At 51.6% G+C, this 27,553-nt stretch overlaps 1 protein-coding gene across 3 annotated transcripts in view; it reads left to right on the plus strand.

Annotated features, from left to right (window-relative positions):
- Window positions 1-1,011: 1,011 nt before the first annotated feature.
- Window positions 1,012-27,553, plus strand: part of Actn1 (actinin alpha 1) — a 91,311-nt gene continuing 64,769 nt past the window's right edge. For 2 of the 3 annotated variants that reach the window (XM_040742831.1, XM_040742833.1), the window contains exon 1: window positions 1,012-1,394. In XM_040742831.1, coding sequence (XP_040598765.1) covers window positions 1,290-1,394 — 105 coding nt within the window. In that variant the 5' untranslated portion in view covers window positions 1,012-1,289. The remainder of the gene's footprint in view (window positions 1,395-27,553) is intronic. The other variant, XM_040742832.1, reaches the window with a different exon arrangement.

Below are 27,553 nucleotides of genomic sequence, written 5' to 3' on the forward strand. Positions count from 1 at the left end.
CAAGCAGTTAGTTGTTTCTTGCGCTATTTCTTCCTCTTCCAAGGACAGTAAGGTTTTGTCAGGCACAAGGTTAGATACAGAATTGACCTGTAGAGTCCATGGCATGCTAAGTGGCTGCCCAGCGCAGCTCTTGAGTCTCAGTTTTCACATCTGTCAGGTATTGGAAGGATTCGTGGTATAGGTAGATCATTTCAGGGCCCTTCCTAGTTTTCAGGAAAGTGTAGGGAAGCTGGAGAAGAAGATAGCTTCAGTTGTGTCAGTCCACCCGGGCTTACCTACCGGGAGCCTGGGAAGCCGGGCAGCGCAGCTGCTACTCATGAAGCTCGCAGCGGGCCACTGCCCAGAGCCCCAAGTACCCACAGGACCCTTGGTGAGGTGGGGGCGCTCAGTGGCCTGAGAATCGAGGGCTGGTCACAAACCTAGCTCTAGGCAGGGCAGGGATCAGTTTGGTCCTAAGGGGCGGGGCGGGCGCGGTGGTGGAATCAGGAAATTCCTTTTTACTGTAGGCCCTCCCCTCCTCTTACCAGGGTACCGACTTGTCCCGATCCAGGTTCCCCCACAAAGAAAAACGAAATATGCCTCGGGGTTCCCCTTGCAGGACCGGGGTTTGGAGCTCGCTTGGGAGCACAGAAACATCGGTGCGCCCAAGTTCCCAGGCCTTCCCGCCGGCAAGGAACCGGGCCAATCCTCGACGACTCCCGCGGCTCCTGAACGCAGTGCTATTTGGTCCTGGAGCTCCGGGAGGCGTCCCCCGGCTCCACTCCGGTTCAGCTTAAGGTGTTGTCACATGAGCTGCGGGGGAGTGGGAACTCAGGGAGTGGGCGGTGGCGTGCTCGCCCGGAGGGGGCCGCCCAGTCCACCTATATGCACAGGGACCCGCCTGACGGATGCCAGGAATTCCCAATGAGAGGCGCTGGGGGGAAGTTTGGGCAACTCGGCCTGGCCAATGGAGAACCTCGGGAGGGCTCTGCCCCCTCTCCCCGCCCCCGCCCGCCTCGGCTCCGGCAGCGCGAGTGTTCACCGAGCGCAGTGTGCGTGGAGATTAGGTCGGAGCGCGCGCCCCAGGAAGGCAGTCCGCGAGCTCCAGCCGCCGCCGCCACCATCAGCAGCAGCCTCCGCTAGCAGAGCCGCGGCGGAAGCGGGCGCAGGGGAGCAAGCCCGGCCCCGCCAGCCCAGCCCAGCCCAGCCCAATCCTGCCGACTCCTTCTCCACACCCGGGCAGCAGCTGCCGTCGCCTGGAGAGAAGGTGGAGGAAAAAAAAATCCAGCCCCTAGCACGCGCGCACCATCATGGACCATTATGATTCCCAGCAGACCAACGACTACATGCAGCCCGAAGAGGACTGGGACCGGGACCTGCTCCTGGATCCGGCCTGGGAGAAGCAGCAGAGGAAGGTTAGCAGCTACCCCCACCCGCTGTATCCCCGAGTCCCAACCCGCTCTGCCCGCCGCACTCCTGGGCTCCCGACTGGAAACCAGTTCCCGGCGCGCAAGAGCGGAGGCGGGGACAGCGCGGCCACTGCGAGCTGGGGTATTGGGTTACAGGCACCGGGCGGAAGAGGGGAGCACCCCTGCCCTGTAGCCCGCGAACCGCGAGCCCCTGCGCGGGAAGGTGGCCCCGCTGGCGGGCAGGTCGCCTCGGGGCGGGTGGTCCAGGCCACCCCGCTGCTGCCGAAACCATGCCGGCGTGGGCAGGGCGTGGGGGCGGTGCTCAAGAGGCTGGGGCTTAGACTTCGGCTCCATGGCTGCTTACTCGGGATCGATTTTCCCCTTCCTTCCCTTCTTCCTGGCGCCTCCATATGGCGTGCGGTGGCAGCGCGCTTCCTGGGCCGCCCCAGGGGCTCTGTGCAGTAGGGGCAAGCTGCCCCGCACTCTGCGTCCCTAGCCGGGTCGGCAGACAGCAGAACGGGTGCCGGAGGGTTTGGCGGCCGCCTCGGTATCTACCTGGAAGTGGACGTGCTGGAGTGCGGCTGGGGCCGAGAAAATCGGGGGCTGTTAGCGGGCTCCTCAGGGCCCAGTGGGGGCGGGGTCAGGACGGTGAACCGTTTTATTGCTTAACTCAGTGAGCTGGTAGCTGCAAGCCTTGCATCTGTGTTCTGCCCCACCGGCTCGCTCTTTTCCTGGTGAAACGCGAGTTTGGGTAGCTTGGCTGTAGTTGAGGGGCTCCGGGGTGAGGGGCCGTCTCAGGAGGTATTTGGGGGCCGTTCTTTGAGGATCCCTGCTTAGCCACGCGCTGTATCCTAGACGCCATCGGCGAGGACCCGGTTTGCTGCCCCGTCTGGGCCGGGGAATTGGTGATGGGTCCTGGCTAGTGGCAGGAAGAGGTCAGAAACCACTCGTGTGTGTATGGGGGGGGCCCGGCGGCATTAACCTTGCCGCGGCTTCCTGCCTGCACAGCGAGCCCTTTCCCTAGAGAGCCACGTACCCCGACCCCCCTCCCATTCCTGTCCAGTCCCTCCCCATTTCACTCCCCCCCGCTTTCGTGATCTGGGTATGGGGGGGCAGGATGGCGCGTCCCTCTGGATAGTGCGGTTAGGGCTGGGCTTGAGGGAGAATGCTCATGTCCAAAAATGGTAACATTCATTCCCTTTTTTAAACTTAAAAGGGGGGGAGTTTAGAGAGCCGACTGAAGTTTTTTCTTTCTCCCCCCCCCCCTTCGGCTAAAGGCATCCTGTATTAGCTCACTCAGGAATCCTAAGCCCTGAAACGGGGCCCTTTTACTCACTTCATCAGACAAGCAGGGGTAATTTAAAACACACCACAATGGGCTTCCTTAAACGGGCGACCTGGGGCCCTGCCCCTGTCTGGTACAGCAACATCGACTTAAGAGAGCCCCTTGGCTTTGAACTGATTCTTTGTAATGTATTGGTAGTTTAAAGACGCCGCCCTCTTCCTGTCAGCCCCCTCCCCCTCTCCTGGAGCTGAGGGCTGAGGGTCTTTCCCTGCTTCACTCACTGAATTTATTTCCTGGGACTGTTGGTGGAGGAGAAAACAGGGTGAGCAATTTGGAGACTCCCAGGGAGGACAAGGAATCCCCTTCCCCTGCTCGTTTCTTTTTCAAAAAAAGGAACAAAAAACAAAACAAAACCAAAAAAAAAAAAACCCCAAAACTTTCTCAACATGGACAGATGGGGTGGGATCAGAATGGTGGAAATCTTGGGATCTTCCATAGAGAACAGAGGTCCCTTCCAGGGGTCCAACTTCATGCTGGAAGAGGCAGGAGTGATGGAGTTGTTGAAGAGCCAGGCCCAGTAAGGGCTGTGGGACTCAGTGTCTGGCATCCAGACGCTCAGTCTTGGGTCTATCTATATGTTCACTCAGTATTAAAGAATAAATGGCCCAATGAACATATTCGGTGAGGTTGCAGAGAAAAATGATAGAGTCCCAGAACGCTGACCTTGTAGGAGCATACCATCTAGGGAATTTGGTCATCTCAGAGCGTATGTAATATAGGTAGGTTGATGTTGGCTAATGTGTGCCAGCGTGGTACCCGTTATATCTCGTAGATCCCAGCAGTTCTGTGAGCTAGACACATGAGAGGAGGAGTAAACCAGGGTAAGAGAGAAGTAGCCTGGGCTGGGGGCTGGCGTGTGGTGGACCGGGAGGCAGCTGGAGAAGGATGGGAAGAAAGTGAGAGCTGGCGTCCCCAGCCAGAGGATTTTGGTGTGTGGGAATCCACATCTGCTTGGGTTGACAGTGGGAACCTGGGAGAAGGCTGTCTGCTCTTGGAAAACCTGGTCTGAGGTTGTGGCCCTGGTCATTTATTCTCTGTGTTGCCTTTTGTGAGCTTCAGTTTCCTCATCTACAGAATTTTGGTCCTGCCTAGTTCTCAGTGGAGTGGTAGGGGTATACAGAGGGGTCGTTTCTTAAGGCAAAGCAGCACCCAGTAAATTTTGCTATTCTTCCTACTGGCTGGAAATGGGGAGGATGTTAAATGGGACCATTGCTCACAAGTGAACAGGCCTGGAGGAGGCAGGAGAGAATTGAAGTGTCATGTGCAGTTGGAGTCAAAGGTCGTGGTGCAAAAAGCAGAAGACAGCCTGCTTTTAGCCTTGGTGCAGCATGGTTGTCAGTGAGACTGTGGTCAAGTCATTTACTTCTCAGCTCTCTGTGTGCGTAGTATGTGTGGGTTTGCCTATGTGGTGGCTAGAGGTTGATGTCTAGCATCTTCCTAAGTCACTCTCCACTTTATTTACTGAGATCGGGTCTCCCTATGCCCTGCCCAGGCTGACCTGGAACAGGCTGGCCTCCCACTCACAGAGATACCACATGTCCTGTCTCCACACCTGGCCAACTCTCCACTTTATTTTTGAAAACAGGTTTTCTCTCACTGAACCTGGAGCTCCTGACTTGGACAGTCTCCAGGGATTTGCCTGTCTCTCTGCCCCTGCAACCCCTGGGCTTACAGGCATGTGCCGCTGTACCCAACTTTTTTTTTTTTTTTTTTTTTTTTGGTTTTTCGAGACAGGGTTTCTCTGTTTAGCAGCCCTAGTTGTCCTGGAACTAGCTCCGTAGAACAGGCTGGCCTCGAATTCACAAAGATCTGTCTGCCTCTACCCTCTGGATGGGATTAAGGGTGTGCGCCACCACCACCCGGCTGTACCCAGCTTTTTATGTGGGTGCTAACGATTGAATTTAAGTAATTAATGCTTGTGTAGAAAGCCCCTTAGTGACTGAATCACAGCTCCGGGCTTTTTCTAGATATAGTTCCACAAATGCTTTGTGAGCACTGACTGAGCCAGGCTGAGTTCTAGGTGTTGGAAGTGAGACACTGAGTAAGATACAACCTGATGTGTTTCTGCCCTACCGAGCCTCCCCCTCCCTCCAGCTCTTACCCGGTCCTATGAGATGATGTGGTAGGAGCTGCTTCCTTGGTGGAGGTGGATGCAGGTAGAAGCCTGAGCAGACAGGAGGCATGACTCAAGGAGCCAAAGGGGGTGGGGTGACTGTGCTTCTCCAAAGATTGCTTTGGGGCAGAGTTCTTGGCTGGTCCTTGGAGATGGCACAGACCCTGTGGACTAGAGGACGTAACAGCTCCGATCGCTTTCCTGACTTTCAGGCTGAGGTCTGAAGTCATCTGTCTTTCCCGAGACCATCCCCATCATGATGGCCAAAGGCGTCTTTCTGTTCCCTCGAAGGCTCTAGCCACACCCGTGATCGTATGTGCACAAGTGTCAAGCAGACTAAAGAGTGTATTGACTTGGGGGTCAGGTCCCGCATCTAGCCTCTCTCACCATGACCTTGGGCCATGTCCTCTCAGCTTCTGGCTCCATATTTGTAAAAACTAGCGGATGTAGCTTTAAGTTGAGGTGTGAGGAGGTGGTCCTGCTGTTCAATTACATTCTCTTCTCTCCGAAATCTTGGGGTTCTGGGTGACGTGTATTCCCACAGGTGTCAGCCCTGGGGCTTTTCACGATGAGACACTTAATCAATACTTGTTGAGTGAGTAGCTGTCGAAACAGAGCAGCCTTGGCAGGTGAATGAAAATGGCTGTGGATAAGCCCGGGATCCCAGTGCCCCACCAGTGGTAGGCTGGGTCTCAGGAAGACAGGCCATCTCGTTCACACCGTTTTCTGGGCAGCTGGGCCATCTCATGGGAGCTTACCCAGGGTTTCCAAAGGGGAGGAAAGGGCTTGTATGGATGGGTTTTACCTGGGAAGGACTAGACATCCCAAGTCAGGGTACCTGGTGGAAGTGAACTTAGAAAGAGCACAGAGTTGACTCTTCCAACCTCAGAGCCATGCTTGTCCTCTCGACTTCTGTACCCGTCTGCAGCAGGGAGGGGCCGGGACCCAGGCTGTCCCGTTGTCTGCTGAGTTTCTGGTGCTGAGCGCAGGAGGGATAGGACTCGGCTGAGGCTGAGGCTGCTGCTTGAGGACACGGATGCTCTGTTTCTAGATAACGACCCAACCCTAGGCCTGCATCCTGGCTGCAGCTTCTGCAGATAAATGTGCACTTGGGTGTGCTGGGGATGGGGGATGGGCAGAGGGTCAAAATGTTGGCTTCCTCCTCGATTAGCTGCGCCATCTTGGATCTACTTAGTGAATTCTAGGCTATCTTGGTTTCAGAGATTCCCCCCCCCAAAAAAAAACCTTCAAAAAATCTAACCAGGAAAAAATACTTACAACTTGTGTCATTGTGTTACAGTGCGAGAAGAATGACACACAGAGAGTGAATGTCCTTTAAGGACCGTGTATATAGCCCAGGAATTTGCCCTGCCCTCACTCACGCCTTCCAGCACCTCCCCCAAGCTCTTTCCTCTCCAAACCCTGCTCCACATGGGTAGGCTGGAAACAGGTGCCCCATTGGTTAAGCAATGGACAAAACCTGAAGGAGGAGTTGGGGTGGGAAGGTTGGGCCATTGGGCTTCAGATGCCAGCTGGCCCTAGACCAGGCAGGTGTGAGAAGGCCTGGCTTGTGGCCCGAAAACCGAATTGTCCAACAATGGGACACTAGAGGTGGCCTTGTAGGGAAAAGAGGTTGGTAGGCTCCCGAAGGCTACGTGGTCAGTGTCCTCCGGAGGAATCTCTTCCTTGAGGCTGGCTTCCAGAGGGCCTCCCAGGCTGCTGCCTTTCCACCTGGCCACAGACCGGAAATTGGGCTTGAGGGCTTGTCACACAAGATGTGGTACTTCCTGTGGGTCTAGAGTCGGGGTGGGATGGCCCCAGCCTGAGGTAGGACCTGGTCACAGATGTAATGGTAATGTGTGGCTCCTGGAAAGCATCCGCTCCTTGGTGCAGTTGGACCGTTGCGATGACCTCTGGAACCTGTTACAGAATGTTAAGTGAAAACCGGGGTGCGCTGCCTTCTGGGTCGTGCCAAACACAGTGTAGGTGGAGAGGAGACCAGAAGGACCCGCAGTCATACTGCTAGGCTGTGTCAGTGATAGCCGATGGAATGAGCAGCTGCCACACCTTGTGGCCAAGGATCACCTGCTCTGCTGGCCCTGACTTTTCTCCTCTTGAGATGGCCAGTGGCTCCACATCTCTGCAGGAGCAGTATTGTGAGCTGGGCCTGTTTCCTAAGCACGAGTACTGGCAGGCCCAGGTGTGGGGTGCATGCCTTTAATCGCAGCACTTAGGAGACAGTGTATCTGTCAGCCTGGTCTGTGTGGTGAGTTCTAGGCCATCCAAGGCTATACAGTGAGACCCTGTCAGAATAAAATCTTGGCGGGTCCTCCAGCCTTTCCACTAGGGGTGGTTTGGACAGTTTTAGTCTGGAGCTCCTCAGGGGTCATGGCCAAGAGGCCACAGGCAGAGGAAGCCTTGTCCCCCCTTATCCCGTTGCTGTTCATATGGGCCAGTGCAATCCAATTTATTCTTCAGTTCAGGTTTCTGCTTACTCAAACCTGGCCCTGACCCAGGCAGGGAGCCTTGAGGGGACAGGGACAGAGAAGACCCAGGAGACCAGGGCTTAGAGCCTCCTGGGGGCCCACTTTCCTGCCTCAGTGCACCACCAAGATTTGTCATCTGTTCCCATCCTTTCTTCCCTGCATATGACTGTGAGGGGACAGAGAGTTCCTCAGGCCTTCCCTCATGGCCTTCTGCTGGTGCGGGAATTGCACAGGACTTTGATGGGTGAAGCACTACGAGCCAGCCTTCAGTAGCTATCCTGAGGTCCTGTGTGCATATGTGTCCCATGAGTTGGGCCCTACTGCTGTCACATTTCACAGGTGGAGAACCGTCTGACCTTTTCAGGATTTCAAGGTCAGGGCAACAGCGGCTTCAGGATCTGAAGCTGGTGGTTCCATCACCCTCTGGTGTTCCCTTTGCTGTGCCACTTATAAAACAGTCTGTGTACGTAGGAACATTAGGCAAAGATGGATGTATACAAATAAAACCCCAGGGGTGGACATGTTCTGGAATTAGACAGTAGTGATGGATGCACGTCCTTGTGAATAGATTCAAAACTGTGCAATGCAGAAATGGAGAGACATTGATGTTATGAGAATTAGGTCTGTTTCGAGAAACTCAAGAAAAGACTTTGGTATCAAGAAGAAGTTGACAGGTGCCTGTCATCCTGCCTCCCAAATGTGAATACTGTCACAGGAGTTCAGTTGGCATCTGCCATCCTCATGACTTGTCCTTACTTGTGCACCCCTTCTCCCCCCATTTCTCCTTGCTCGATTCTGCTCCTGGGCTGGGATTTGGAGCCATGAACCATGGTAGGAGAGCTGGAGTCATCAGCAAGAGAGGTATTTCTGTAGATTGTGATTGGCCCGTTCTTGGAACTGTCTTGAGTACATATGACATGTAATCCCGGGAGAACAGGGTACAGGGCTGGGGAAGAAAGGTGGCTTTCCTTATTTTCCCAAGTCCCTGTCTTGTGAGAGTCCTGGGCTGTGCAAACTCAAACGCTGCTGGACTGTGGTCACTTCTTTCCTTCTGCCATCCCCAGGGTCAGCAGGCAAGGGCAGCTTTCCTCAGGGTCTGAGGCAGTCATGGGCTGAAGAGGTAGCCGCACCTCCCTGCTAAGTTGCTTGGCAATAGTGGGTAGGTGACTTAGCCCACTACAGAGTGGGAGGAGAATAAAAGGCAGTGAGGATGGGAACTGGGCGTAGATGTGTTTCCAGGGATGCTGTTCCCCTGGAAACTGCCTGGCTTGGTCCTTGGCTACCATGGGCCTCTTGTGGAGCTGCGATTTGGTCTCCACTGAGTGAGTCCTCTCTAGGTTTGTGTCCCAAAAGATCCAGGGTGGAGGTCATGGAGGAATCCTTGCATGCCAGACGGAATTCAGACATGTTCTATCAGTGGCCTCTGGTAGCACTCCCTGTATCAGGGAGCCGAGATATGGGATGTCATTCTTCCTAGAATGACCTTAACTTAGAGATACAGAGCAACCTGCTCCCTGGTCCACAGAGAAAGAGCTGAACATGAAGTATTTCAGAAGCCCAGGGTACTGAGAGGGTCATATAAACACTGTCCGCCTCCTATGGAGGGAAAAGAAGACTCTCAAAGGCAGACTGGCCAGGAGAACTGTCATCACTCAACCAACTAGTATTTATTAACAATATTTTGGTTCTCCAAGTGAGTAAAAAGGCCAACGGTTCATGGTGATTAAAGGTTAAATGATTTCGATGACCTCCGTGTGCACAAGTCTTCGTGGAAGGCACTGTTAGTGTATTCTGCTAGATGGGGAAGTTGAGACCCAGAGTGGTATCCTGCCCAGGAGCTGACTGTCTGACTTCCTGGTTATGAGCAGAATTCTGATTTTAACCATAAGTATAGACACACCCTTGGCTGGGAAGGGGCTTATGTTTTAACTGAGACTTGAGTCTTAAATCTGAGTGAATAATAACTCAGGGTGGTATGTAATCAAGTGCTTATTTTATGATTCATGGTTTTTCACATTTATACTTCTGTATTAATCATGATGTGATTTCTTGCTGTTAATGGTGATGAGTGAACTTATGAGGACGAATCTCCATTTTAGGGTAGAGAAAGCAAGACTTGGAAAAGTCCAGTGACTTTACCTAGGTCTTGGAAACAAATTGTTTAGGGTGAATTTTGGCCAAAGTCTTCAGTGGGCTGATGAGCCTGGCTGACACGGACACTCCTTAAGTTACTTTTCTTAGTTGGAAAGGTAGTGGGGGGCCAGTGGCCACGTTGTGCACCCCAAAACTGCTCCTAGCCCTGACTTTGGTTTTTGAGGAGTAGCTTGGGGTTCAGCAGCCCCCTCCCTGCTGCTTCCTGCTCTGACCTGTCCAGCTTTTTGTTGTGTTCACCTGGAGGACCAGGAAGGCTTTGCTCCAGGCAGCAGTGCTCATTAGGTTTATTTCGATTGTAGGAGTCGATACTTTAAGCCTTGAGAGTCATGTGCAGAAAGGGTGTAGGGTCTTAGGCTGACTTTTAGTGTGATGGGACTGGAATTCTCTGGGCCAGACTGAGAAAAATAGCACCTGTTGGAGGGACAGTGTCACTTTTTTAAGCCCGAGCATTGAACATCATAGGACCTTGAAGGGTCTAAACTAGAGGCCCCAACTGTCCTGGATGGAAAGTCAGTCAGTCACGGAGGGTACTTCTTTGGTTACCTTGCAAAACTTTTACATGGTGGTTGGGGCCTGTGGGGCTGTCTGGAGTAGGGTTGCTTGTGGGGCCCTGAGGATTTATTCATTTTAGTTGTTTGAGACAGGATTTTGCTCTGTAGCCCAAGCTGACCTGGAACTCATTGGGTAGCCCATTCTGGCCGCAAATGAGCAACAATTCTCCTGCTTCAACCCCCTGTGCTGGAATTACAGGCATTTGTCAGTATGAGCTACCATGCCCAGCTTCTGAGAATAGTATAGGTTTAAGCATGAGTATTAAGAGAAAGAAAGGTGTTCAGAAGAATGTAAGATGTACCCAAGAGCATGGGTATGGGTTTCTCAAAGTAGAATCTCAGAAAGTGACAGGCATAATCAAATGTGGCTATGGGCTCCTTCAGGGAAAGTTGCCCTCTTACAGTTTTCTTTTAAAGCCATCTGCAGAAATGAGAATGATGGAGAAAGATGGATTGGTGCTGGATTCCATTTTCCCCCAACCCTTAGGTGAAATGCCACAGGGGGAACCTGGAGGTGAGCGGCCTCCCTCAGGCATATCTCTTGCTGTATTGTGTCTTTTCCTGTTAGACAAGCACCCTCCTGTCTTGTATGTGGAGGGGCTGTGAGGATCAGGTCCTGTCTCATGTCCCACAGAGGGTCTCATGTCCCACAGAGGGTCTGTACAGCTTCCGTTTTTTGGATGGAGAGACCTGTTAATCCCTCTTTGTCCAAGCACAGGCCCCTTTGTGTGTCTCTGGCTGCCAGCAACCCCTCTGTTGTTTTTGGCCATAGCATTGGTTTTGAAGGTGGAGTGGTTCCCTTCAAACACCACAGACATCCTCCAGATAATAAATAATGGCACCTTCCAGCCGAGTTCCCGATATTTCTGAAGGGCCTTTCTTTCCAGGAACCTAAAGTGCTTTTCCAGACTCAGCTCTGGGAGCTGGGATGAGGAGGAGGCACATGAATGTTTTCCTGGAGGTGGGAACTGGGCCTGGATCCCTGTTTCCTGCCCTTTGGGTTACTATGGCCAGGACTAGAGGTGTCTTTGTGCACACGAGGCCCTGAGCTTGCTCAGCAACACTCCCCCCCCCCATTTGTTCTGTAGTTCTGGGAATGGAATCTGGGACCTTATGCATGCTAGACCAGAGTGACACCACCACTCTCCTGGGCTGGCGAGATGGCTCAGCAAGTGCACAGCACAGAGGGACTCGCTCCCAGTCTGAGAGCCTGAGTTCAGTTCCTGAAGTTGTCCTTTGACCGCTACATATTTGCACAGGTGCACATAGTAAGTTAAGGTGTAACGGGATACATTTTTAAAAAGTTAAGCAACAGTAAATTTATAGCCTGATTAGTTAAATATGTATGCAACTTTATCTTTGTGTGTGTATATATAATAAGATATACATCTGTTTATTTTTTTGTTTGTTTGTTTTTGGATTTTTGAGACGGGATTTCTCTGTGTAAACCTGACTGTCCTGGGGCTCCGTAGACTAGCCTGGCCTCAAACTCAGAGGTCTGCCTGCCTCTGCTTCCTGAGTGCTGGGATTAAAGGTATGAGCCACCACCCCTGGCTTTCTACATTTATTTTTTAAATTAAGAAATGCTACTTTGGTGTTCCACATCTTGACCTGTCTACCACCATCTTAAAACTGAGGCTGCTTGGCACGAGCAGTAAGGTCGTCCTGGTACCCTGGGCCTCTCTCTGTAGAAGAGTAGGTACTAGACCAGTGACTGACTGGAGACCCCCATGGTCCTGTGGGTTGGCCTGGCACATTCTCGGTGTTTTCCTGGTAGGCTTTCATTTAGGTGTCACAGCGCTGAGATGGCTGGCAGGAGGTGAAGGGCCTCTGGGGGATTCTGGGAAGACCCGAAAGGCTCAGGTATACAGCAGGTATTTCTAGAGTTTCTGTTTTTGAAGCCAGTTCGCAGAGAGCACGCTGACTTTAGAGTTCTATTTTAAGGAAATGGCACATTGGAGTTGAGGCCCTAGCATTTTCTGGAATTCATTGGCTCCCCTGGTGGCATGAACCTGTTTCCTGAGTTCCATGCTGTTGTTAGTAAGTGTGTGATCATATTAACCCTGCCCAGGCAGCTGGTGTGTGTCTGGAGACAAGCTCATAGCCCCCGGTCCGGTGTATGTTACCCTGTTTGCACACACTTGTGCTGGAGCGTTGTAACCCATTTTCGGCCGAGGCCTGCATACTTTGCCCAGGTCTCATGACTCCTTGCAGGTGACAGGTAAACCTAGCTTCCTGCCTCTGTGGTGTCCTCGCTGAGGGAGGACAGAAGTTAGTCTTAATGTTGTCTTTTCTTCCTAGGCCTGTTTTTTGACATCTGGCTTCTGTGTCTGCCATCCCGGGACTTTGGGGAGCAGGGTTTTGAGGACCCAAACCCCATGTGATTGTCTTTTCAGAATAGCAGCTTTATGTTTTTATTTATTTGTTTGCTTGCCTGAGAGAAGGTCTCACGTGTCTCAGGTTTGCTACGTAGCTGAGAATGACCTAAAGCGGTTCATCCTTTTTTTCCACCTCCAAGTACTGGAATTGTAGGTGTGTTCCGCCAAGCCTGGTTTTCTGCAGAGATGGGAATGGAAAGCAGGGCTTGTGCATTGGCTACCAACTGAACCACGTCTTTGTGTGCCCCCCCCTTAATGAATTCATTTTATGTCTCACCGTGGCGAATTGCAGTATTCAGAAGCTAATTGTATTCTGTAAGGCAGACTCTCCTGTTGCGGTGGGCCTTAGCTGAATGTAAGCGTTTTGGATGATGGCCCCTCTTGGTCAGTCCCATTCCCAGGCCCTGAGGACAGCTAGCGGGATGACAGGCATGTCACCCCTGCCTGGTTTCTTTGCTCCCTCTTCTCACCTGTCAGCCACTTAGCCATCGCCTTGCCCAGTTGGCACCTGGGCTCCATGATGAGTTGGTGAGAAATCTGGAAGAGACAGATGTGTTGGCAGGCTGTTGGCAGCCTTGCTGTACTGTCTCGGAGAGTCACCGTGAAACTCTTGGCTCTCACGACGTTTGGAGGATCGATGACCTGAGGTGTCTTGGACAGTAGAAAGGTATATGCTGGTGGGGGTTCCTGAGCCCCCTAGCAAGTGTAAGTCCTCAGAAGCCTTCCTGACAGGTGGTGCCCAGCTCCCTGAGCACAAGGCACTCAGAAGCTTGTGTGTGTAATGGTTCCCTAACTCACTGGTTGCTTCTGTCCAGCTCTCTGGGCAGCCATAGTCCAGTAGGAAACTCTTGGGTGTCATGGTCTGCAGTGCTACCTCAGCCATGAGGTTGCTTTCAGGGTTCAAGACAGAGGTCTGGTTTGCTCCCCAGATTCAGATGTACCTGGGAGCCATCCTCGTCTTTGGGCTGGGTCAGAACCTTGGATGAACTTAGACCCTGTCACGCTCCTGTTGTGTTCAGTCACAGCGTGGTAGAGCGCTGCCGATGACCTCCCAGCTCCCTTGGAGATGGTCCAGCTGTGGTTTTCCTCTTGACCATCTGCACACTCCAGATTCCTCTCCTGAGGGACAGCTACAGAGACCCTTCCCCCAGAACCCTGCCCTTTGTCCCTGGAGGTTGGGATGATTGCATTTGGCTGGGATCCCTGCTTCAGAAAATCTTAGGGAGTTTCTGGGCCTCTTGTGTGAACTTGGGGACCCCACAGGAAGTCTGTGTGTGATCTCTGTTTTTCTTCTCCTTCCATGGCTGGTGTAATGTGTGTTGTCTCTGAGGGGTGGACCTTAGCTAGTCAGGACATGGTGTCTGGTAAGGCCCTGGTTCTTTTACCATCTTCTCCCTGTTGGGACTTTGGAGAGTGGCATTTGGGACACTGTCTTTTTTGAACTACTAGCTCCTAGAGCTGCTCGGTAGAGTCCTGTCCCGTCCCTCAGTACAGGAACATTGACACCGTGAAGTCCAAAGCCTCCGGAGCCTCTGGGGCTTGTTGGTGCTGCTTGTGTCCCTTGTCATGCTGGACCAGTCGTACCTGTACATTGCTCTTAACCCAGGAGTCTGCATCACAGAGTGGTGGTCGGCGCTGGATGCTGGTGGTTGGTTCTCAGGGTCTTGGCTGGCTCACCACTTAGCAATCATCTCCAAGGCCTGGGCCATGCCCGTGTTCTTTTTCTGACCTCTTCTGTTTGTTTGTTTGTTTGCTGTTGAGACAGGCTCTCAGTATGTCCCCCTGGATGCCTGGAATTCTCTGTGACCTCACCTCTTGCCTCTGCCTCTCAAGTGCTGGAATTGAAGGTGCGTGCCATTGTTCTTGGCTTGTTGTTTCCTTAGGTTTGCTTTTATTCATGTGTGTGAGTGTCTGTACACCTGTGCCAGAAGAGAGCATCAGATCTCCTGGAGCTTTGAGTTACAGGTGGTTCTGAGCCGTCTGACATTGGTGCTGAGAATTGAACTGAGGGCTTCTGGAGAGAAGCAAGCATGCTCAACCACTGAGCCGTCTCCCAGCCCTATGGGTACCTCCTGCAGGAACGCTCAGCAGATTTAAATACTTCTTCAGGTGGCCTTGAAATCAACCTCTGGGCTCCCCAGCCTGTCTCTGAAGCTAACCATTTTGCAGTCTTACCTGTGCAACCTTTTGTACTCAGTTTTCAGGAGTTTTCCCCCACCTGGAGGGTGAGCAGGGCCAGGTGGATAGGGCCAGGTGGATAGGGCCAGGTGAATGTCCTTCCCTTCTAGGCAGACCCAGAAGTAAGTACTCCACAACTATGTAGGTTGCCTTCTTTGTATGACCATGGAAATGCCTGGCTAGGGTGTGGCCTTGAGTGGGAAGCCATTTGCCCTAGGATGTGAGAGTGAGGCCTTGTTTGGGGTTAGCAATGCCTTAGCCTCGTCCCTTAGGCTAGGTACTCCAGGCAGGCTCGATCTAGGATGGGTGGGTCAAGGAAGAATGGGGACTATCTCTGCCCTTTGCAGTCAGGCTATCATAAATGGCCGTGTGTTGCCTTGGCTGCCATCGCCTGTGTGAGGGAGGCTGCCTGCCCTGTGGGTTCGATGGGTCCAAAAATCTGGTCAGATGCCAGAGCAAGACTTTTTGGGTGGAGTCTAAGAACTGGTGTCGTAGGTGGCCTTGTCCCTTGCTTACTTTCAGGGCCTGCTCTCGCCCTTCTTTCCCTGCAGCAGTTTGAAGAAAGCAAATCATAGAATGCAAAGTTGGAGGGTCCTTGATGAAGGATGAAGAAGTCAAGTCCATAGTGGCAGTCTGATTTGACCAGGGACACTGCCGCGCTTCCATCCCTTGTAAGGTTGGCTTTGTTAAGGATTCAGAGTACATGGGAACCATCTTCTCCCATCGCCGCAAGTGGGCTCAAGAACCTGAGGGTGGACACACCCAGCTCTGACACACTGTGCTCTTGAGGCAGATAAAGCTATGGGCTTCCGGCCAGTATGTGGGTGGCCAGTTTCAAGTGAATTCTGCAAGTCAGAGGGAGTGATGGGCAGGCAAGCGTCTCTACTCCAATCTTCTTGGCCTGGCCCGAGTTTGCATGTGAGCAGGGACACAGCAGGGTGGAGGTGGTGGCGATGGTGGTGGCAGTCCTGGGGACTACAGCTCGGACTCATTCCCACAGGCTCAGCCCTGTACTGAGTTGGGTTCCTGCACTGTCAGCGAACCGTTGTGCCACCTTCTAGAGAAATGGTTCTGATATTTCATTCCCTCGTACAAAAACACCCCAGGCTTGGATTAAGTCATTTGCCCCAACTTAGACAACTCTTTGTGGGAGGCTGAGCATGGCTCCAAGGATAGCCTTGCTACGAGCACCTGAGCTACCTGCTGCCCTGGCTGCCTTCACTGCTGTCAGCTCTGTCTGGGACAGGGAAGCCCCGCAGAGATGGGGCTGTGTCTCTACTTCCCCAGGACTCAGGAGCTTCAAGGAGGTGGCCCTGTCTGGTCCTGGAAGCTGAAGTTCCACATGTGTCAAGTAGCTGGAGTGTGGGTAGCCTGGGGCCATGTGGAGGCTTTTCATTCCACCACACTTCCTCCCTCCCTCCCTTCCTCCTTCCTTCCTTCCTTCCTTTCTCTCTCTCTCCCCCTCCGTCCCTTCCTTCCTTCCTTCCTTCCTCCCTCTCTCTCTCCCTCTCCCCCTCCGTCCCTCCCCCATCTACCTACCCACCTAGCTCTCTACCTACCTCCTGTCTGTTTTGTTGTTCTAGCCACAACCCAGTGCCAAGGATGGTCTTGGAAGGGACATCTGCTGTCAGGGCAGCCCTTCTAGCTCCTAGGAATCTGGTGCTGGCCCTGCCATTGTAGGCTGCCCTGAGCGAAGAACCTTCCTGGTGTGTTGGTTGGGTAGAGACTGGTCTGTAGGTGTTCTTGGCCTCCACTCTCTGGAGCTGCTGTGGTCATGTCCCTCTGCTGTAGAACCCATGCTGACTGCTGCTTCCCACTGTCTTGATTTATCCCTGTAGCAAAGCAGGGAACTCTTGGCTCTTTGGACAGGTGCCAAAATCTTTGAGCACTCACTGAGTTTGTTAGAGCAGACTGCCAGCCACACTAGGTCTGAAGACTAAAGCCCCAACCACCCAACACCAAAGTGAACAGAAAGCGGTAGGTGGCTCAGAAACCAAAACCCCAATCCCTAGAAACCCCAACACATTCTCCAGCCTGGCCCACAGCATCCTGGGCCTGTGAGAGTCTGAATGAAAAGCAGTCACCTACCAGGTTTCTGGGAATTTCTCCCTTTGTTATGATGTGGCTGGCTTGGGGCTGGGCAGTCATTGAAGAAAACCCAGGCAGGTGAACACATGATGCAAAGATAGCCAGGAGCCAGTCTGAGGCTGTTCTCCAGTGTTCTCGCCTCTGCGATTCCTTCAAGTCAACTTTTAGGTACCCATTATTGCCTGGATCTGTTGACGGGCCATGGGAACCTGGTGGGTTGCATGCATCATGGTGACTGGGGACCCGGCTCTCCCATAAGATTATGATAAAGTTGAAAAACTCTTTCTGCTAATGATGATGATGATGACCTTGTTGCCACTGCCACCTCCGCCTCCTCTTCCCAGCTTCCCCCTCTCTTTCTCTTCCTCTTCTGGAGCCCATGCTGGTCTCAAGTGCACAATGAGGATGACGTTGGACCTCTGATTCTCCAGCCTCCATGCTGGGATGGGGCATCACAGTTTAAGCTGTGCCGGGGATCAAACCTAAGGCTTTGGGCATGCTAGGCGAGTACCAGCCCTTGCTTCGGGTTCCTGCTGCACCTCTCTATTGCCATTGTGTTACCCTTGCCTCCCATAGTCAGTCCAGCGGTGTGTTCCACAGGCTTTCCTTTCCAACGATAGGCTACGGCATCTAATCTCAGAGTAAGGAGGCTGTGCCGCTTAACTTCGTGTGAGTGCACAGTCATGTTTACACAGTGACAAAAATCCCCTGACTGTGTAGGCAGGCAGGACTCAGAGATGCGCTCATTGCCATGTGATGTGTGGCAAGAGTGGTGATTTTTAATAGTAACGTTGGGTGTGGGTGCAAACCCTTCTCATAGTGTGAGCCTGGGACTGTGCTCTGTTCTTTTTAGAGAAAAGCACCCCAGCAGGCACTTTCCACATAGGAACCTTCCAAGGTCTTGTTTCCTCCGTTTTACAGCTGGGGGAACTAAGGTCCAGAGAGGTATAGTTGATGCCAGAGCTAGGATTTGAATCTAAGGGCTATGATTCTTCCTTCTTTTTGAGAGCGGTTCTCATCCTATAACTCAGGCTGGCCTATAGCTTACTGTGTACTCCAGACTTTAAACTTACAGCATTCTGCCTTGGCAGCAGGGATTGCGGGTGCGAGCCACCGCCTCTGGTGAAGACCATGGTTCTTCTGAAGAGGCCTAGGTGTCATCTTTGGATATGTCCTCAAAGCTGGCACGGTGCCTGGTATCTAGTGAACTTTCAGAAAAGCAGTAAGGGTAGAACAGAGGGTTTGGAGCCCTGACCCTTGAAGAAAAGTGGCCTCTCAGTTGGAAGGAATCCTGCCCTGGTACATACACATGGGGGATGTAAAGCTCTCAGAGTTCCTCCCCTGGCTTCTTGTAGCCACTGTTTGGGTGTGGGAAGAATTCAAGTTTAGGTGTAATAGATGGGGGTTCAGAAGCACCCCCATCTGTTCCTGCTTTACCAAAAGCCTCTCTTTCCTTTTTCATTACTTTTGGGACGGCAGCATGGCCCTCTGTCACAAAGGCCACCAGCTAGTTCATTCCTGCATCGAGTAAAGATAACAAGTAAATTAGAATTTAAAGAAGGGCTCATCTCCCAGGAGGCTGATTCCTACCCCTGCCTTTACCCACAATGCCTGTGTGTTTCGTGCATGGAGTTTCTTTGAAACTTAACAGGAAGTTTACATGTAGGCACAGAAGGAGGAATGTGAATCGCCCTCAGACCATGCCTGAAATATTTCACTGTCCTGATTGTTGCAGTGCATGGAGATCAGGGAGGTCCAGTAAGCTGCTGGGAGTGGCAGAGAGGAGAGGCTATCATAAATAATGCAAATGAGCGAGCATTTGCCCCTGCCTCCTACAGACAGTCACCTAAGGGTTTGAACTAACAGCGCACATCATTGGCTGGGTGCCACGACAGTGTCTGAAGGGGGTGGATAATAGATACATGTGATTCTCACACATATATGTGGGGAATGAAAGTACTCCAGCCAGCTGTTCCTAGTTCCTCTGCTCAACCCACGTTTGCTGGGGATCTTTTTTTTTTTTTTTAATTTAACAGTGTTTCACTTGCAGGAGTTGTTTCTGGCCTTCCACTGTGGGTCCTGGGAATTGAACACTGGTCTTCAGGATTGGTAACAGACATCCTTCCTTATTTAGTCTCATTTTTTAAAATGACATCCCAAACATGATAAAGTACAGAGAATCCCTTAAAAAGATTTCACATTGCTTGGTACCTGTGTTTAACAGATGTCAGTTCATGACGGGGGCACATTTTGAGACCTGAGTCTTTAGGTGATCCTGTCATTGTTGAACAATTTAAAGTAGGTGCTGGTGGTGCACACCTTTAATCCCAGCACTTGGGAGGCAGAGACAGGTGGATCTCTGTGAGTTTGAAGCAGGCCTGGTCTACAGAGTGAGTTCCAAGACAGCCAGGGCTACCCAGAGAAACCCTGCTTTGAAAAATGAAAACCAAAAAAAAGAACAAATAAGTATATCTGCAACCCACACTGCTTACAGTATTATTACTCAGCAACAGGGATTTCTACTCTGTTAGAATCTTCCAGGACCACAGGGCACACAGGGACCCGTTAGTTCCACTCTGTGGTTACGAGGCACCCACCTCTGCTAAGCCTCTGTTCATCCAGGCAGCAGCCTGGTGTGTGATCTCTGCCATTGAGCCGACAAATGTAAGAGTCACGTGCTGGCCTATTCTAAGGGAACCCAGAGGTAGGACCTGCTCCACCTGCAGGGACAGGTAAGGTGGCACTGAGCTAAAATCCAGCAGGTAAGGAAACAGCGATACATGGAGTCAAAATGACTCCAGGTGGTGTAGCTCAGTGGGAGAGCATTTGCTGAACATGCTTGAGGCTCTGGGTTAGGGAACAAAATGAAATAAATATATCGAACTTCAGAGTAAGTTGGGCACACATATAATCCCAGTACTAAAAAGGCTAAGGCAAGAAGTTTGAGACCAGCCTGGGCTACATAGTAAGTCCCTGTGGGATGAAAAAAGACAAAAAAATACCCAAAGCTGGTGTGGTACTGCACACCTGTTACCTGGATACTGGGAGGCTGAGGCAGGAGGATCACAGCATGTTTGAGTCCAGCCTTGATTACAGAGTTTTGGAATAGCTTGGGCTACAGAATATCAGTCAATCCTCCCCATGCCCAGAAGGAAGGAGAAGGAAGACAGAAGTGGGCCCAGCAAAGATGTCCTAGTAGAGGATGTGTGGAGTTGCGCCTGGCAAAGAGTGACCAAGGGCAGAAAAAAGGGAGCCTTAAGTCCCGGGATGGAGAGGCTGTGTGTGAGTGTTATGGAGTGGGCTGGAGTAGCAGGTTGCGTGTGCATGCGTGCCTGCCTGCGTGTGTGTGTGTGTGTGTGTGTGTGTGTGTGTGTGTGTGCGCGCGTGTGTGTAGGGGGGGCGGGTATGGTGGGGAGAATTGGGTAGTCCTGTGCCCTACGTGAGTCAGTAGAGGGATAGGGCCATCTACAGGGAAGTAGTGCGGTCACCAGGCTTGTTTGGAGACCTTTGAAGTCCATGGCTGTTCAACTTGTTCCGTTACATGTTGAGAGGGCCGTAGGTGGATCTAATCTCATGTACAGAGGCTCACGTACAGAGCAGGGTGGAGACCGCAGGGATATTTGGTGGAAGCCGAGCTGGTTAGAGCAGGCCACAGGCTGTTGAGAGGGGCTGCGTAGGGGTGAGCCTAAGCAGAAATAGGTCTCTGTGGGAGCTGCAGGGGTGCAGGCAAGCTCTGAATCTGGTTTCTAACAGTGCTCTAGCCCGAGGAACAGAATGGATAGAGTGGGAGTGATATGATCTAGAATGTGCTTAGATGGACTGTACCTAGCTGGGGCGGGGCATGTGCAGGGAGAGGGCTCTGTGCTCTCAAGGCTCTTTACTTTTTGTTGTAAGAATTTAGGCTGGAGAGGGTGGCTGTGGGCTTTAGGCACTCCAAGGAAGGCTGTGGAGGAGGCTCTGGCCTGTTGCCATGGGAACTCTCTGCTGTGTGTTTCCATTTGCAAGGATGCCCCAGAAGGGAGTGAGCTCATCCTACCTGTAAGGTGATGAGTCAGCCCCGCCTGCCCTGCTGCCTTTAAGGCCAGACCAGAACTTGAACTGCAGACTCCGGCCTCTGCCCGCTATTCAGGCCACCCCAGTACCCTGCCTGGGATGTGCGCTTTTGCCACCAGATAGTGTAAGTGGCTGCCAGCCATTCATTCTGGCAATACTAAAGTTCTGAGTTTAGGAAGCCTCCAGTTGCCTCAGCCAAACCTTGGCCCTCTGCACAGGGGACCCCTCTGCTAGCCCTTTAGCTGATGTGGACAACTGCAGAAAATGGGGGCAGTGGTACAGGGCTCAACTTTTTAAGAAATGGAGGCCGTGTGAGGACCTGGTGCATGAAGAGGTGGTCAGGCTCCATGTGGGTACCAAGAATCGAACCCGGGTCCTTTGCAAGAACAACAGGCGAACTCTCCTGCCCTGTGTGAGGAGCTCCTGGCAGGTAGTGGGTAGCTTTATTTTTTGGAGGGGGGACGGTGAATGAGGAGAGCGTCTCTACCTATCCCCACAGGGATAAGAAGTGCTGATATGATGGAAGGAAGTTAAGGTTTGTTGACAAAGTTTTAGGTGCCCAGATCCGGGATCATGGCTCATTGATAGATATCTTATCTGACATGTGCCCAGTCGTGCAGTTGTGAGGAAGTGATGAGAACCTGTCAATCACTGGCCGGGGATGGACTGTGAGACTCTGAAAGATAATGATTTGAGGGAGCCATTGGAGTGGGGGCTGTCCCTCCCCTTGTATGTCAGACTGTGAGATGACATGGGAAAGCTGTGCTTTCCTGACTCTTGCTAGGTTCAGTGGCTTTACCCATCACCCTCCTCCCCCCATTTGAGAAGATAAACGACTTCAGCAGGAAAAGGACTGTCTAGCCCTTTCACCTAAACAAAACCGCTTATGTTTTCAGAAAGTCTTTGGTGATTTAATCTTCCCCATATTATTTGGATAGCAGTAATCATAGTGTCTATGAAATTTAGCTTGGCTTTTGTATTTTCCTATTTGGCATTTTACCAAAAGCATATTTCTCTCACAGATCTTTGCAGCCTCTATGTTTCTTCCCCAGAGAAAGTGAGATCCAAGGCTAGAGGTTGTTTTTACAGACGTATATTTACTTATGTATTTCCTGCCTCTTTCCCCATTTGAAGTAGGCACATGAGTGAGTGTCTGCATAGCCAGGCCTTAGAGTTGGAAGGCCCAGAGCAATGGCAGGGCAGGGTGAGGCTATTGAGAAGTCATTGCTAAAGGGAGTTAGTTTAGGAGACTGGAGAGATGGCTGCAGCTTTTTGAGAAGGTCCAAGTTTTGTTTCCAGTACCCACCGTAGGCAGCTTCAACCACCTGTCACCCCAGCTTCAGGGATACCGACAGTGCTGACCTCTGCGGGCACCTGCACTTCTATGCACGTGTCCCTCCTAAACTGCATACACTAATTTAAGAAACTAAGAGGTTCGTTTGCTTGTCGTTTCAGAACACTATGAGGTTGAGGCAGGAGCTGAGTTCCAGACCAGTCTGGCTCCAAACTTTTAAAAAGGGTACTGGAGTTCGGTAGAGATGGCTCAGAGGGTTAAGACTGTCTGCTCCCCAAGCCGGGTGACCTGAGTTCAATCCTCGGGCTCAAATGATGGAAGGACAAGTTGTCCTCTAACCTCCACACGCATGCCATGATGTGTGTATCCATATGGGGTGCGGGTTGTGTGTGCCACCGGGCACGTGCGGAGGTCAGAGGTCAGCTTTGTGGAGTTGGCTCTCTCCTGCCTCTCTGTCTCTGCCTCTGATCATTTTCTTCAAGGCATGGTCTTTGTTGCCTGGCTTAGAACTCGCAGTCCTGCCCCAGTCTTCACTCTTTGTTTCTGAGTTCCTCTGTAGACTCCTCATATGTGATCAAGCAGGCTTTGCCCTTCTGCATAGCCAATTTCACTTAGCCTAATACTAAAGGTGGTTGATTCTGTAAGTCAGCACTGGCTTTCGTTCTGAGCCTTCTAGCCTCCAAGAGAGGAGAGGAGACTGGAATAAACTGCTTATTTCCAACTATGAGGAAGTCTGTTGGCTCATTTGTTTACTAGCACTAGCCACAGGGGGCCCGAGCTGCTGGGAGAGAGGTGCACTGGACATGCGGTCAGTAGCTCACGGAACACACAGAAACCTCTTCTGTGTTCTTGGTTTTCAAATGAACTCACAGTAGAAGCCAAGGCACGGTGTTAAATTGCACCTGTCTGAGGGCTTTGCTGTGGGAAGTGGAGGTCATGAAATTCAGCCTTGCTCTTTCTCGAGGCCTGACCTTGGAGAACACGAGTTCTGGAGTCTCAGGTGGGGGCAGGCTGTGTGGGCCCAGCTCTGAGCCTGCAGGTTTTCTAAGACATTTGCTAAGAGAAGAACTATATGCTTTGCATGCTGGGCACCAGAACTTCTAGTTTGCTATGAGCATGAGAATGTGACCACCTCACCTCTGCAGCGTACTGGGAAGAGGTGCCAGAGCCGTCTCCCACAGGCCTTTTGTGTCTGCTTTTGCTCACAGATGCTGCTGGCTTGGGCCTCTTCACACACCAGTGCAGAGGGGTTTCAGGAAAGAAACCGTATGGTCAGTTGGGCCCGGACATGTCACCTTTGCCTGCTGTCTCAGGTCTCAGGTGGCAAACACTGTCCAATAATGTCCTCATGATAGCATGTTTTTTCTTTTCAGCTTTTGGTTATTGTAGATAATGACTATTCCTTTCTTGGCCTTCTCAGAACTATGTAAATTGGTGAAAGGCAATGATCATTTCCTCTCTCTCTCTCTCTCTCTCTCTCTCTCTCTCTTTCTCTCTCTCTCTTTCTCTCTCTGTGTGTGTGTGTGTGTGTGTGTGTGTGAGAGAGAGAGAGAGAGAGAGAGAGAGAGAGAGAGAGAGAGAGAGAGAGAGTTGTGTCTCCCTGCCTGTCTGTGTGAGTCTCATTATGTAGTTAATACTGGTCTTGAATTTCAATCCCCCTGTCTCAGCCTCCCGAGGGCTGGTAGGAATGAAGTAGAGAACATGGGGGAATACTGTTTCCTGGCTGGCTTCCGGGCTCACATCCAGGCTACATTTCTTTTAACATCCAGACCCACCTTCCCAGGGGATGGTGTCACCCTCAGTGGGCTGGGCCCTCCCACACCCGTAAGTAATCAAGAAATCCCCCACAAACATTCCCACACAGCAGTCTGATGGGAGCAGTTCCTCAGTTGAAGTTCCCTCTTTCTGGGTATGCCAAGTTGACAACCGAAGTTAGCCACAAGAAAATCAATTGCCATAGCTCTACCATCCCAAGAGCCTGGGTGAGGGTGACACATTAACTACTGCAGTAAATTTGTTGCATTTTGAACTTGGAGCAGCCCCGTTTCTAGTGGGTAACGGGGTTACCCAAACTATGCCATCCATAGACTTTGGGCTTATACTGGAAGATTCTGACGGCCACAGCAATTGTTTGGTGCTACGTGGAATGTGGTTTAGGAAACCCTCAGTGTTGAGAGATTCAGTCACCACCACCTGTTTGCCCTTGGTAAATTCTTCAGTAACAGGCGCAGCAGGGTGAGACCTCCATGCGTTTAGACCTTGGTGGTGGGCAGGGACTGACGAGCTTTGGTGGAGAAGTGTTCAAGCACGGAATCCGGCCATTGACCACATCCCCCAGGTTCCTGCCTGTCTCAGAGGCAGGGTGTTTGATAAAACTGAAGGAAGTGGAAGGGAACCTGCTTTCTTACTTCCTCTCCTCACTTCTCTGAGCTAACGCACCATGACTCAGGTGCACACGACCCTCTACGCTCCCGTCTTCAAGGGGAAGTTCCTGGCCTAGGACCTCTGCTGTGCTGGCCGGATGGCCGGCTGAGCTCTTGATCTCCTAACCCAGAGTATTACTTCTGATCAGTCTTCTGTTACCCAAACCATTATCTTCTGAATTCCCCAGAAGCTGGGACAAGAAGGAAAGGGTTACTTGAGGAATTGTTTGTCCTCAAATAGGGAATGAGGCCATGTCTTGATTTGCTCTAAGAACTGACAGACCATGGGGCAGGAGAGATGGCTTAGTGGTTAAGAGCACATAGAACTCTTATACAGGACCTGGGTTTGGTTCCCAGCACCCACATTGGCTGGCTCACCATTGCCTGTAACTCAAGTGGAATCTCACACTCTCCCTTGGCCTCCGTGGATATTGACTCTCAGATGGTCACACACAGACACAAGCCTATACTCTTTAAAACTCTATTGCAGCGACTCCAGTGGAGTTTGCCCTGAAGGATCCCCCAAGCCGGTGTTTCTCCCCTGCCACTGAGCTATGTCCTTCTGTAGCAAGTCTTTGTACTTTTTATTAGTTATGAAAACCTGGCCGTGGCTTAGGCTTGTCCCACTGGCTCTTATAACTCAACAACCCATTTATTTTAATCTATGTCCTGTTGCATGGCTTGTCACCTCATCTCTCCCTCTTTCCCATACCACTTCCCAGAGTCCTCTCTGTCCCTGGAAATCCCGCCTGCATTTCCTGCCTAGCTGTTGGCTTGTATCGTAGCAAACACATCTTCACACAGTGTACATATATCCCACGACATCCTTTGCTGACCTGCCCAAGTCTGTTGTTTGACTTCCTGTGGATCCCACCTTGCTCGGTTCCCTGCATCCCCTCAGTGACTTGTGCTCTTCCAGCCCCCATTAAGCTGAATTCTGTCTGAGGCGTCTGTGCATTGGTTCTGGCTTCCATATAGTGGTGTGACAGCAGGCGTTTGGGTTAGCACTCAACTTGTAGCTTCCTCATTGTCATGAGACTGGGTCATTTCATTTCACCTGGGGGTTAGCCGGCAGCTGTGTTTGCTGGCACAGACTCAAACTGCCTTTGTAGACAAACCCTGTGAGGGAAGCCCTGGAGGCTTGTAGGATACAGTCTACCAGGATACCCCCTGATGCTACACTGTGAGGTACTGGGGTGTGTGCTGGTGAGTTATGAGAAGAAACACCCCGCTGCCTCTGTAGCCAGGGAACTCCTCGGGAGAGATGAGAGTCACAGCACAGAAAGGGAATTGGGAAATTTAGAGATTGAAAAGGGTGGCTGAGGGCTGGCGGTACCAGGCAGCCTGGCACGGGTTGCCCATCTGCATCATTGTGGCCTGGGACATTGGGAAGTGGCTAGGACTTGAGGCTTAGATTTTGAGACCACAGAGCACTTCATTTAGAGGAGGCGAAGTCTCAAGTCAAGACAGCCTAACTAAGAATCAGTTTTAAAAGGGAGAAGCTGGGTTGTCAGGGTAGCTCCTTTACCCAGTGAGCAGTATGACCAACTGAAAGAAGGGAGTTTAGGAATACCCCCTGTGTGCTATGTACGGACAAGAGCGAAGCTAGGGGCAAGGGCTTCTCTGTGTGAGTAGCCATCTCATCTGTGGTGCTGGAGGAGTATTTTTGCGGTCTTTGAAGATGACAAGTAGGATGACTATACAGCAACAAATGTTCAAAGGATGGTGGAAAGTAGGAATTGTTGAGTAATATGTGCCTTAGGGTTGGTAAATAGGAAATAGGAAATAGGAAAGACAATATGCAAAACTGAAAATGGACCAGGTGGTGCTGGCACACGCCTTTAATCCCAACACTCAGGGAGGCAGGGGCAGGCCAATCTCTGTGAGTTCAAGACCAGCCTGGTCTACAGAACTAGTTTCAAGACAACTAGGGCTGTTACACAGAGAAACCCTGTCTCAAAAAAAAAAAAAATGGTTGTGTTTAAGGTTTAGGATTTTAAAAGTATTTAAATTTTATAGCAAGTCAGGGAATTCCTACCTGAGGGATCACTGCCTCTTCAGCTAATTTTCTTCTTTTGCCTTTGTCTCTGGAGCTGGTGGCCATTTATTCTGCACATTATTCTGAGCTCTGTGGCATGTCTAAACTGTCACAGAGGGTGTAAGATATGGTTCCCAAGGCCAAAGGTGGGGAGATGGATACTTTCATTCGGGAGACTAGATGACCCTGTGCAGTGAGTTCATCATCCCAAAAACCTCACAAGGGCAACAGATCCTAATTAGCATGAAATAGATCTGTTCAGACTGTCCCAGCTCTGTGAGCTCAGGGTTAAGTGAGATGTCCGTCATTCACCCTGCTTTCGAGACCCTGGGGACTAAGTCCAGGAGACTGATTCTGTTGTCTGTAGAGCCTTTTGGGACAGAGCTGGTGTGCAGGCTGGCTCCCTCTGGCTAGGCTCTGCAAACCCCCTGCTAGGACAGCCTTCCCATGTCTAGGTTGCTCTGTTTGGCTCTTTGTATCGGTGGCAACCTGGGACAGGGGATCAGTGCTTCTCCAGTCTTCTCTCTTTCCAGGTTTGTCCCCATCTGCATGGGTGTCAGGCTCTCAGGGCCACCACACTCAGCATTGGGGGCACTTTGACATTTTGTTTAGGTGGGAACGTTATTGAGAGCCTGTTAGGGTGAGAACCGGGGGCTCTGGCTCTTTAAGGCTGGACCTTCTAGTGAATTTTGGCAGAGGCCATACTGAGCGTTTAATTTTAGGGCCAGGGAGGGGGCTGGGGAAAAGTCACCAAGCATCTGGTTTGTGTTAAGCCCTTCCTTTAGAAAAAAGACTGTGTTTATGGTTAAAATCTGGCAGAGCTGGGGGAGACGGTTACCGTTTCCCAGCACCAGGCCTTGCGGCACAGACACAATGCACGTAGCCACCGTCTTGTCCCCTAGCCCCAGCTCAGCCAGCTGGTTCTAACTCTAAAAAGATGGCCACACTGTTTCATCTCTACCATTAAAGCAGGATGTTTGCCCTCAGACAGCCTCCGGCAGCTGGACTCTGCCAGGCTGAAGCTGTGTCCCTCGTGCCTCAGCACTCTCCAGAGTTGGCTGCCT

The sequence above is a fragment of the Mesocricetus auratus genome, unplaced genomic scaffold (assembly GCF_017639785.1).
Source record: "Mesocricetus auratus isolate SY011 unplaced genomic scaffold, BCM_Maur_2.0 Super-Scaffold_15014, whole genome shotgun sequence".
Taxonomy (NCBI): Eukaryota; Metazoa; Chordata; class Mammalia; order Rodentia; family Cricetidae; genus Mesocricetus; species Mesocricetus auratus.